Source organism: Platichthys flesus, chromosome 19 (genome assembly GCF_949316205.1).
Source record: "Platichthys flesus chromosome 19, fPlaFle2.1, whole genome shotgun sequence".
Classification (NCBI taxonomy): Eukaryota; Metazoa; Chordata; class Actinopteri; order Pleuronectiformes; family Pleuronectidae; genus Platichthys; species Platichthys flesus.
Window position 1 is genome coordinate 12,232,192 of NC_084963.1, and position 12,467 is coordinate 12,244,658.

General features: G+C 40.4%; 1 protein-coding gene across 6 annotated transcripts in view; it reads right to left on the reverse strand.

Annotated features, from left to right (window-relative positions):
* The window catches only part of mapk10 (mitogen-activated protein kinase 10), a 32,960-nt gene that overhangs the window by 18,149 nt on the left and 2,344 nt on the right, over positions 1–12,467 (reverse strand). For 5 of the 6 annotated variants that reach the window (XM_062413239.1, XM_062413234.1, XM_062413236.1 and 2 more), the window contains exons 2-3: positions 2,043–2,114; positions 288–457 (exon numbers count right to left, since the gene is read on the reverse strand). In XM_062413239.1, the coding sequence (XP_062269223.1) occupies positions 288–457; positions 2,043–2,114 (242 nt within the window). Of the gene's footprint in view, positions 1–287; positions 458–2,016; positions 2,115–12,467 lie in introns of all 6 variants that reach the window. The other variant, XM_062413235.1, reaches the window with a different exon arrangement.

A 12,467-nucleotide genomic window follows, 5' to 3' on the forward strand; every position in this document is an offset into this window, starting at 1 on the left:
CCTGATTTCCCCACTGCCGAATCAACAGCATTAATCATGGAAACGTCACATGGTTTCCTGTAATTAAGTCAATCTATTTAACACTCCTTCGCTCCATGCTGAAAAACAACGAGCCGCGTTTCACCTCCACTAATTATCCCCCACAGCAATAAACTACAAGCAATTAGAGAAACGACTAACAGCTAAATGCGATAATCATGCATTAAAGACAACATAAAAAAACAATTCAAATAGCCTAATATGATATTAAACAGGACATAAAGGAAATGCAGGGTTGCAGTACTTACCAGACAATTCCCTGAGCCCCGGAGCCGATGGGCTTTAAATTCTGGTAACGTTTTAAAACTGTGAAGGTGGAGTCTCCCACTTCCACACTGTAGAACTGGTTATCCACTTTGCTTTTGCTCATGTTGTAATGCTTGGCAATATATGACACATCCACTTGTTTTCCAAAACCCTGCAGAAGGCAAACAACAGAGGAAATAAACACGATGGGGGTTATTTATGTGTTTGCTGACCTGGAAAAGTGAGAAAGCATCCGTGAGAACATCAACAACTCTTAAAATAAAGTGGCTGAGGCCTGGACATTTTCCTGAAACCTTCCAAATGGAATGTAAAGTAAGAACGTTAGTGTCCGAGACAGTCGCTCTGGAAATTATCCGTAAAATTTTCGAGTGAGCCCGTATGGGAATACAGCAGGAAAACCTCTGGACATTCGGAGCGAGTGAGAGGGTTGATGACTTTTCTAAATAGCCACAAACAAAAAACTGAAGAAAAAAAAAATCTAAATTTCTTTAAAAATGACGTTCCATTTATTTTGAAGACACCAGTGAAGATGCAGATAAGGGTCAACGTGCTGTAAACAGGCGTCTAACCTGGATAATCTCCTGCTGCCTTCGTCATAGCTAAAAGTTAGGAAAATGTCCAGACCAAATTTTCCAGAGTGCACATCTGTAACAGGTTACGTGTAACATTCAAAAAGTAAATGTTATCTTATATACCTCCACATTTCACGTTTTCTACTTTATCTGTTTTTCGGCAGGATAACCAAAAAACAAACAAAGTTTAAATTTAAAGAGGTGAGAAGTGGACTCTGGGGCCTTGGCGGAGGTGTCACTCTACTGACTGGACACACTTTAAACGCGAGTAGTACTGTTGAGTTTACACAGTTCTTTGCATGCAGAAATATAAAGTATTTTAAAGCCATGTAGTGTCATTCATGCCACTAATGTCTTTACTCTCTTAACTCGATATTCATACATTAAAGGGCAGAGAAGGGAGGAGTGGCACAAATGATGACACAACAAAAATATCACTTAATTACAGACTGGGTGATTACAACACAGCTAACAGACCAAACAAACAGAGTAATATCACTGTGTGTGACTGAAGGCCACGGGCTCCCACAAATTGAATATATGTTATGTAATCTACTTAAATATATGGCAGTGAAGTTGCTTCTACTGTGCAGCCGGCGGTAGCAGCGGTGGCTGTGAAATGTCCAGCTCCACGTGCATGTCTGGCGCACACAACTCCTGCAAATTGACTTAATAAGTTCTGGGTACGTTGAAGTAGCCTGTAGCGTTAGCCTGTAGCAAAACACACAGTCCTCCCACCCAGGCCTGTGATGTAGACTGCAGACTTTGAGAAACGACTTCCCCGCGGGAGATTCACATTTACGCCACCACATCTCAAGAGGAGATGGGCGATTAAAGGAAGACACTTGGCCTTTTTGTCCTGTGCAGGGATCTCAGTTACAGCTAAATGGAAAACAAGGTCTAACTGGAATATTTTTAGCTTTGCTATAGTCTAGATAAAATTTTCCTTGATATATTTACACCCCAGCGTTTCCTCCCCAGTGGAAACCTTTTTGCAATAAAACATTTAACAGGATTATGTTCCTTTTTGTCTTAAGCTCATTTTGCTGATGTTTAAAAAAAGGCGTGCACAACAGTGTATATTACAACACAGAATACAGAGCAATGAAGGGGAAACGTAAGGGAATGTATACTGTACCTTTTTTACCTGTAAGGAACACACACCTGACAAAAGGCTATCTTCACATCCAGGATTGGTTCGCTGCAGTTATATAAGAAATGTCTGCTCATAAATACCTGGAAGACAAACAGAGGAGAGTGGGAATCAGAGAGGGAGTGTGTGTGTGTGTGTGTGGCGTCAGCTTCAGTAACAGGAAGTAACACTAGATGAGCTGCAACTTTTTTTCATTGGGTATGATGGGAACTGAAGTGACCACACAAATCATTAGGAGTGAAATATAAAATTTGCAAGATGAACATTTCTTGTCTTCGCACTCCCTTGTATATGCAAGAAGTTTTATATTTTAACTTTTTTCTTCTTTGATAAAGTCTGTCTGTTAATGTTTGTTCTTGTAGCATCAAATAACTAATTAAAACCAAACTTAGTGGATAAGTGTGATAAGAACTACCCAAAATGTTTGTTTGGTCCATGTCCCGTCCACTTTCATGGAGGAGGTGTGGTTTATGACCAGGTGCCAATCGAGACACTTTTGGTTATGTCGTCCATCTTTTCTATACATTCCTACATGTTATAGTTTATCTAATTAACTTGTGGGCTTTAGAGGTGCAAGTGAATCTGGGTCCAAACGTATGCTAAGCTAACCAGCCGCTATCTGCAGCTAATGACAATATATCTCAATCAAGCTTTTAAAAACCTGTGAGCTTTTAAACCAGTGTATATTTACGTTTTAAGTGTTTAGTGACTATTCATGGTAATCAAAGAAATATGAGTTTTAGAACTTGCACAGTTATGATTTATTCAATCTTATCATCACAAATCCAAATAAAAATTAAACAGCAATAAACCAACATAATAAACATTTCACTAAACTGCACTCCCACTTTATTGCTGTGACAATGAATTCCTAACCTCTCTGACCTTCAAGGGACATATGAGTTTATTTCGAGACTGCAGAGACAATGAACTCAATTTTAACAGCTTATATTTTACTATCGCTGTCATACATAAAAACAAACTTTCAAAGAGTCTATTAGAGATGCCATTTGCATAAAAAGCGGTGTAGCCATTTTTTGGCAAATGACTGCTTTCGCTGTGAGGGAGCAGCTAATAGATTAACTTGGTTTAATTTCAGTTTGCTCATTTTCTGGAGCTTTTTTTGTGTTGATCAGTTCAAAACTCTGCGAAGGAAGGAAGAAGAAGGAGAGAACGACAGAGGCTTCCCGCATCAAGCTGAAAGCCAAGCTGCAGCTCTCGCCCACAGTGCCTCTGACTCCAGTGCTTTTCCAGGTACTGTAGCCCCCGATGTGCTAATGATCATGTCTTCTGAATAAAATAACACGTGGCATTAAAATAGCCGGACTTTTTTTTTTTTGAATGGGACTGTGGTAACGATGTCCCTTACACAAAGGATGTAGAGTGCTCTCAGGGTGAACATGTATGACTTCCTGGACACCAGCCTTTAGCTCCAGCAATGATTTAATGATGCCACGGTTAAAGCTTCAGTGTCCCTGCCATGCCCAAAGGAAGCAGGGCGGCTTTAAATAAGAGATGAAGGACACAAAGGTAAAAGACTCCCGGATTGACCTATTTTAGGCCCGACCTTTTTACTTTAGACCCATGCAGAGTGACAGCACAAAGTGATGGTGGACATTCGTACTGTGAGTGGGCTGCGTTTGCATGAGCCATAACATTGTAGTAGTAAAGAGAGGGACGGCTGAGAGGAGGTCTGCCTGATGAATTAAGAATCAGATCAAATGAACAGGGAAGTCGACGGTAACAAGGAGACAGTGTTTTCAGACGGGATTTCTGCACGTGGTCCATACATCAGCCGTATTCCCTTGAGAATCGTTTCTGTATGTGTCCCATGACTCAAACCAGAGGCACCACATTAACCTGCACAATATTTGCGGTTAATCCAACAATTCAACGCCGAATCGAGCGGCCCACCTCTGGCTGGCCATGTGTGCTATGCTCTAATCTTTAGCCATCTGTGTACATTAGATATTAAAACCTCTCGAATGGCCGAGACGTTTGTCTTGCAGCAGCATTTATGCTGTAATAATTCAAACACCACCTGGATCCTCTGTGAATCTGATACCAGGCTGTGAGGGGGAGCAGTAGCTTCCATTCAGTGCTACATTTGGTAACAGTGGTTAAAACGTGTTTTTCTCTTTAGTTCTCAGCAGAATCAACCAGAACTTCTGCACGGATATCCTGTTGAATTATAACTGAGCCATGTTTCCTGATGGAATGAGCCTTTTCACTGCAGGATCAACAGATAAGCATCAAAATAAGAAATGTGGGAAGTCATAAATATGGATTTAAACCAATATTTGGTCAAATTCACAGAGTCAAAAGGGGGACAAATAAATAAAAAGTGGATACGAGTGACAAGTCTTATTATGCGACAGCGATTCTGTGCTTGTTTGTTCAACCCTCTGACCAGATTGTGCTGATAGTGATCGTGGTTGAAATGCTGTTCCGCTTGAAGCTGAGACTCTACACTCAGCACCAGTACTTAAAACACCCATAGATCACTCTGACAAGCAGAAGAAAAAAACAGGAAGCTTGAAGTGTAGGGCCAGGATGGGATAAAAGAGATTTTCAATCCCATTGGATGCTATTGTGCACGACAATAAATCATAATCCATATTAATTAGTGATAAAGACAGTGTAAAGGAACCACAAATAACAGATATGGACATGATCTAACCACATTCCTGCTGTGAACATGTCCTTCGCTCTGCAATACAAACTATCGTGGACTCAAAGTTAGTGTGAGTGTGTGAGGTGAGGATCCTTTAGCTGTTATAAACTATACAAACTAAAGTGACTGTGGTGAATGCTCTTGATGCAGCATCACATTAAAACTGTTGATCAACTGACTCCACTTCCTTTGACGTCAGTGCAACAGTGCCTGAATACCAATATTTAAACAGGACATTTTTGAAACCTTACTTCTAGTACTGACAAATGTTTATGCAAAAAGGTTTTTATTTATTAAAAGCAGCCAAATCTCACAGAGATGGAATCTCTGCACTGAGATTCGGTTACAGACACACTTTGGTTGGGAATCGGATACTGAGAATTTCCATCCCAACTCAAAAGTGAAAATACATTAGAAAAGAGATTGTGCCAGGACATTTGTTGTGAACTGATCCCGACACTGTGTGACGTTGCCTTTACTAACAACAGTGCTGCTTGATCTGGTGAAAGAAAGGTAATCAGGGATTAAGATCCATTAAGATCCATTTATTAGTCCCAAACACATGGACAGACATGCAGAGGCACACTCATGCAGGTAGGGAAATTTAATCTCTGCTTTTTACCCATCTGGTGCAGGACACACAGAGCAGTGAGCGACCATGTACGGTGCTCGGGGAGCAGATGTTGGGGGAGTAAGGTGCCTTGCTCAGGGGCACTAGACAGGGTAGGGAGACTCTTGGATTTTTGGACAGATCAATCCAGGTTCGTCTTTTGTTGTCTCTCCGTGGAGTCGAACCAGAGACCTTCTCTGCCCATAGTCCAAGTTTCTGCCACTAGACCACCGCCTAGTGGCAGTGTTCATATTTCGCAACTTTTGCAAGATAAGAACATAAACCACGATATTGAAAACAGTTCTCCCTCCTGTTTGCTGCTCTTGAAGCTTTGCTCAGGAGTATTTCAAGCTGCTGCATCAGAGTTTAGGAAGCGGCGGCTGTTGAGATATTGATTGCAAATTCAAACCAGTTTAAGGGACAATTTAGAGCCTGTGTAGAAACAATTTCCTGGCAGACCAGTTAGAGCCGAGTAATCACGGTTCAATCAAGCTCACACCACAGCAACATATAATTACTGTTGAAATAAGGCAAACTTCTCATTGCAATTTTTTGCCAGACACCAGAATAACAATTTGAGCCTTTTATTGCCCAAATGACGTAATTTTTGTGGACATTTTGTGTCATTTACGCCCCCGCATTTATAAACATAGGGCCCAGATTGAAAGATAACAGAATCAGCTGTGAAATGTGACATGAGAAACTGAGTGATTTTAGATGAAATCTGAAAGCGCACAACACTGCGTCTCAGCACCTTTCTCTCAAACGCGCACATTCACAGACACATATCTGCAGAACAATTACAAAAGAAGTGATAATTTGCGCTGATAGAACAAATGTAATTAAGAAAACAAAAGAAACTACAAGAATGAAATGGACAGAGAAGAAAACACTGAGAGGATGTTTTAATCTATCTAATTATGGGCTAATGCATATTACTGATTAGCCGACCATTAATCTCCAGTGCTGACCATACTGATGCTGAATTATGCAACTGTCTGTGGGTGTCCGTGTGTTTCCGTGTGTTTCCGTGTGTGTGTGTGTGTGTGGGTGGGTCTGTGCTCTGCAATTTTAGCTGGTACTTGTTATGTGGATCCTGGGCTTTCTGTTACATCCACCCCCATGAGCACAACAGCGCCTCAGGCAGAGCAATGATCACTCTGCATACTGGGTAGGCAGGGTCCCATCATGCAGCAGGAACTCTCTATCCTGGCACTCAGTCTCCAAAATTCTTTAGTTGTTCTGTTTTACCAGTTTTCTACTCTCGCCTGGAAGCCGAGATGCAAACCATGGGCTCAGAGGCTGACGTTAAAGATGTCTCTGCCTATAGCTGCACGTAACTAGGGAATGATTATGATGTGAATGTGGATTTATAGCAAAGAGGCTTGTGTGATAGGTGCCTTTATATTTTATTTTATTTTATTTTATTTTATTTTATTCTATTTTATTTTATTTTATTTTATTTTATTTTATTTTATTTTATTTTATTTTATTTTATTTTATTCTATTCTATTCTATTTTATTCTATTCAAATGTACCGGCTGCTATGACGACTTAATTTCCCTTCGGGGATGAATAAAGTAATCTATCTATCTATCTATCTATCTATCTAAATTATTATTCAAATGAGCAGATACTTGTTCTTAGATTCTGGAGATTTGTTATGATCAACAGCAGCTACGGCCAACATGTCCAAACCACAATTACCACAATGACGTCCATGACTGTGTTAAAAATGACAAACATGAGATTTCGGTTGTCAAACAGTCAAAGGTTTAGGTTTAGGAAATGATCACGGATTCTGTTTTTTAATCGAGGATTGAAGGAAATGTTGATAATTGGTTTCACACAGGAGAAGAACAACTTTATTTTTCAATTTCTTTGTTTTGACCGAGACCCAACCATCCACCCCGGCCCCCCGCTGCTCCGGCTAGAGGTCGTCCAGCAATAAAAGGTAACAATGGGTTGTAATAGTTCTCTGGCACCGACGACCTTTGTTTTTTTTTAATCTTTTTTTTAACAGGAGGACATTTTCCTTATATTTTCCTTTAAGTGCATGTGTCAGCGACGGTGCTTTTTCCACAGCAGAATTTTGAACTTTCATAGCAGGTAATATAATTTGAGTGGCACTCAGTAGAGCGCACACCTCCGCAAAGGCCAAGCAGCCCCACACGTCCATCTTAATCCTAAAAGAATAAAAGGCAGAGGGGGACTGGTAAACTGCACCCATTTGTACAAACTCATGCAACATTCATATGTCTGTTTACATAATGATGAAGATATTATAGCTTGAAAAAATAATTATTATTGAGTTATTGGTTGTTAATGCTTGAGAAACCTGGATTCTTCACCAGCTCATCCACTTCCCTTAGTTAGGTCATTCTTGTGTAATCCAGCTGATCAACTTAAATAACAAATCAGACACATTTGAAAAAAATGACCTCCTTGACCTCCATTAATTTCTTTTGAGTGCAACAGTGAGGATACTGTGGGAGCATGCACAGCAGACATCACCTCGGGTTTAAAAATAATCTGTAAAAATGGCCGAGCCCCGACAGAGAATTAGCTTGGCCAGACCACAACTCGAAAGGCATTTCAGTTTTGGGACAGGGTCCATTGTTTTCCCCGATTACAGGCAAGATCCCCCAGGACGTACCTGCCGACAACCGAAGCGACAGACCCTCAATAAAATGCAAACCACCCACGTAAATATTTTAGTATGCCAGGTGCTCCCTACCAAAGTCCTGACTCTGTGAGTGTGAACGGCAGAAACACTGTGACGTCGAAAAAAAGGAAAACATTTGGTGCAGGTAAATGTAGCAAGCAGTCTTTCTACGATGATTATTATGCAATCTACTGTATTTGTAATATCTGCCGTGAAAGGCTGAGGGGCCAAGCAGAGAGCTTTGTCAGCTGGAGAGCAACATGAGTGTGATCTCATTCATCAGGCTTTTCCTCGTGTCGAGGTTAAAACACGACCCACTATTAATAAAGGACAGGACATGAGTTATTTCCCGTGTGTCTTGAGAGAGTCCTTTTCATTACGAGTGGAAGAGCCGCCAGGTGACACGTCGGGCCAATATCTGATCTGCTGAAAGTGGGTGTGATCGCAGAAGTGGTTTTACTAGAAGACACAGTGATGTAATACGTCAGAGGGAAAAGTTAATATTTTGTTTCACTTGAAAATAATAAGTCAACATTTTGCAATAATGTTACGGAAGCAGTGAAATAATTGATAATGGTTATATAATTATATAATACTGATATGCATTTTATGAGCCTAGAGCACATGGCAGTTAAACCAAACATATTGGGTCCAGGCATAAGACAAAACTAAGAAATAGAAGTCCATTTAGCGTTTTGAAAATAAATTTGAAAGGTTGAGAATTAAGTTGAACTAAATCTGAAAAGTCTTGATGTTGCATCTAAACAATAAAATATCTAGAATTAAACCAGAATTTTCAAGATTGGTTTGGAGACGGGTGTTAGTTTGATGATTTGTTGTTAGTTCACAATGACTTGGTCTTTCTTTTCAAAAGGATAAATTTAATGAATCAGTCAGAAATCATATGCTATTCCCACCAGCAACTTCAGGCATTGTAATCAACATTAGTTTGAATGCACCAAATGAATGCCCTGGTCTATCCAACAAAGTCTTTAGAGGTGAAGACCGCTGAAATCCTGCCAACTGCTTCTTCTTCTTCTTCTTCTTCTTCTTCTTCTTCTTCTTCGTCTTCTTCTTCTTCTTCTTCTTCTTCTTCTTCTTCTTCTTCTTCTTCTTCTTCTTCTTCTCATTCTTCTTCTTCTTCTTCTTCTTCTACTGTAGTATTCTGTCTCAACTTCCCGCAATTGATCCAAAAGTCTGAATTGGTCCGAGGCACCTATCACACCTGTTCTTTTGGTTTGAACTAGACTGACAAGACAACCAAACCAGGCAAGTGGGAAAGAGCCCTTAGTTTGATATTTTCCACCCTTTGGTTTTATTTTCAATATTTCTTCTTTATGCTTGACATTTAGACAAAATTCTCCAAATGGAAAACCAAATAAAGTCTTTCACTTCTTTTTTGTTTGCCTGATCGTAATACCTCTCCACAGTTGCTGAGCTACTGTAATCCTTGTTCTGTGGAGGAACAAATACTTTAGGTTGAGTTCTGTAGGAAATGTTATATGTCTGCATTAAAGGTTGACTGCCAAAGCAAGGGAGGAGGAATGATAGAGCACAATGTGCCCGTCCAGATGTCTACTACACACACCAGTCTGGTTGTTTTCCTGGTCGTTTCCGTCTTTGCCTTCTCCCCTCTCATCTCTCTTCCTCCCTCTGTCAGCCTTTTTAGCGTGCGTCACGACTGCATGCCACAACATAACACAACAACACAACGCCTCTGTTCCTCCATCTATCCGACAACACTGAACGAGAGCCTGCAGTTTCCCTCTTCCCTGCTCTCCCTTTTGTCCCTCCCTCCCTCCCTCCCTCACTCCCTCCATTCCTGCTCCCAGCCCCGCTGCAGCCGTCTCCCCTCCCCCTCCCTCGGAGCTCCATTGTGAGTGCCTGGTTCGGCAGCCTCAGCCTCTCCTGCAGTACGCAGCCTTGCCTTTTCACTGTGCAGCTTGAGCCAAATGCAGAGCAGCCTCCCATCCTGGGCTCAGGGGAGGGGGACGAGAAGCGCTTCAAACTGCAGGCCCGGCCAAGAGGGGGGAAAAAAACAACACTATGCCGACTGCTGAGCTCATCTACAGGTTGTGAGAATTCAAACGTTCTCCGACATCCGGTTGGTTTCTGTAGAGCTGAAACACACAGCTCCTCGCCCCTCGCTCACATCCCTTGATGCACTTGACCCAAACAAGAGGCATGTAAGCTGAAAACCTGCTGGCACTGCAGCTTTCTGATCAGCTGCATGGTAACAGCATGCACGGCTCTGGCGCGTGAGCACATTGGTGTGATTTACAGCCTTTCTCCCAGAACCTGGAGCACATTTGGAGGAAGAGGGCAAGAGGGGAGCACTAGTGAAACTACTGTGTCTTGTGTAAAACAACCCCCTGGATACTCCTAACACCTAAAATGATAAAAAAGTTTAATCTGACAAGACCACAGAGCTTTTGTAATGCCAAGATTACAGTCATGTTTTCTAAAGTAGAACACTGCTGCAAAGGTATGGGTCACCAGACAAACGATAACAATTGCCCATGGCACACTGGCAAAGGATGTAGGAGACACAGGCAGCAATTCAGATCAAACCATGTTTCTTTCACGTGGCAAAATATGTCGACAGTGTGAAATTCTCCAGCTAAACGTGTTTTATAAAAAATGTTGTTTATATATTATTGTTTTCTGAGATATAACTGGTGTACAATCATTTTTCCCAAAATATAATAATATAAGCCTTTGGGTGTGATACATCATTGCCCATCTTGCAACACTCCTCTTTTATACTTTCTTGTACTTTTATCACATCTTCTACTTGCTTGTATTTTCCATATACCCCAAACACATGTGCATACTGATAACTATATTTGTTAGTGAATTTTTTGCAATATCTGCCTACATGATAACATGGCACATGCCTTTAGCTTCCGCAGCATTTCATTTAAAGTCTTTAATGAGAGTGCATTAAGAGATTTGATAATATGCAGCAGGATTTTATGTAATGTCATTAGTCTGGAACAAATGTCCCTCTTTAAAATCCCTTGATGGCCCCACAGTTGTGTCTGACCTTTGGTGGCTCTTAATTCTCTTTACAGATGTGCTGCGAGGAGATTGGCGCCAAATCTAGAGGAGATTAAGAGTCTCGCATTCTGCGATATCTGCAACGCAAAACAAATAAAGGCTGCATTTTTGTCGGATCAGGATCAATTATATAACTGTGTTTTCACTCTGCAGACCCATCTCTCTGTGTTTGTTGTGGCCTGAGCGGATAAACTTTCATGCAGCAACAATTAAACTTTATTCATAAGAAAATACAAATTAAATAGAGTAAGACTGTGGCATCACTTTGGGGAATATATTGAAACATTAATTGTTGACCAGTAATAATTAAGTCTAATTTAATGCTACCAGTTGGTTAAGTTAAGTTGATAGACAACCAAGTACGTATATAAAAATGAGCATGTGTCTCCGCTTCCTCCCGCTATCCAGAAATGAAGTTGAAACATCCCAGATGCTGCACCAGAGGGAGATTGAGACGCTTCTCTTTTGATATTTACTGAACAGTCTATGATGAAACATACATACTGTGAAACCCTTCCATTTTTAGATTAATGTTGCTTTGGCAATGTGAACCAAACAGCACATACAGAGAAACACACTCCAGCAAACACATCACCCAAAAGTGACACTTATTCTACTATAAACAAACTAACAGCATAACTTCATTTATCATCTAACCCTAAACCTTAAATACATTTACTTATCACAGAAATCCTCTTTCTTACAAACATTATTTGTCTATTTCCTGGATCATATTTGAGCTGCTGTAACGGCACAAGGAGTATGGATTATTAAAACCGCAGTAAAGAGTAATACTCAGCCGAGGTCACAGAAAGTGTTCCTCAGTGATCATTTCATTTCTAACGAAGTCATTGACCTCCCATATAATTATCCAAACCACAAACCACCACAAAGAGACGAGAATATTTCAGCGATTAATGATCAGCAGCGATTGTTTTTGGAAAAGGTCTTTTCATGAACTTCTCAACCTCTATAAACCCTCACACCATGCTTCACTGAACTGGTATTTAATCACCAACGTGTGCTCACTTAAACTCGGCTCCCCTGAAATCTGGTGGCAATTACATCTTCATTCATACATGGTTTGAGATGCTGGCTTGTTTATTTGTCTTCACAACACAAGAATGCATTAAATCCTCCTACTGTGAATATGGGATAGACAAATACAATTTGATTGATTGAAATGTGATAGTGATTGATAAAATTTGATTGAATGTGATTTATATCAAATTTAAAAATAAATCCATAGCTTTATGATCCTTTTACACCTGACACAACTATTCTAATAAATAAGAAAAATTAATCTCTATGATTTCAGATTCTTCATCTGGCAACAAGGCATTTAAAGATTGTCACCAAAGACTTTGAAAATCAATACTTGGGAAAAGACTCATTAATCAATAATGAAAATAATCATAAGCACAGCC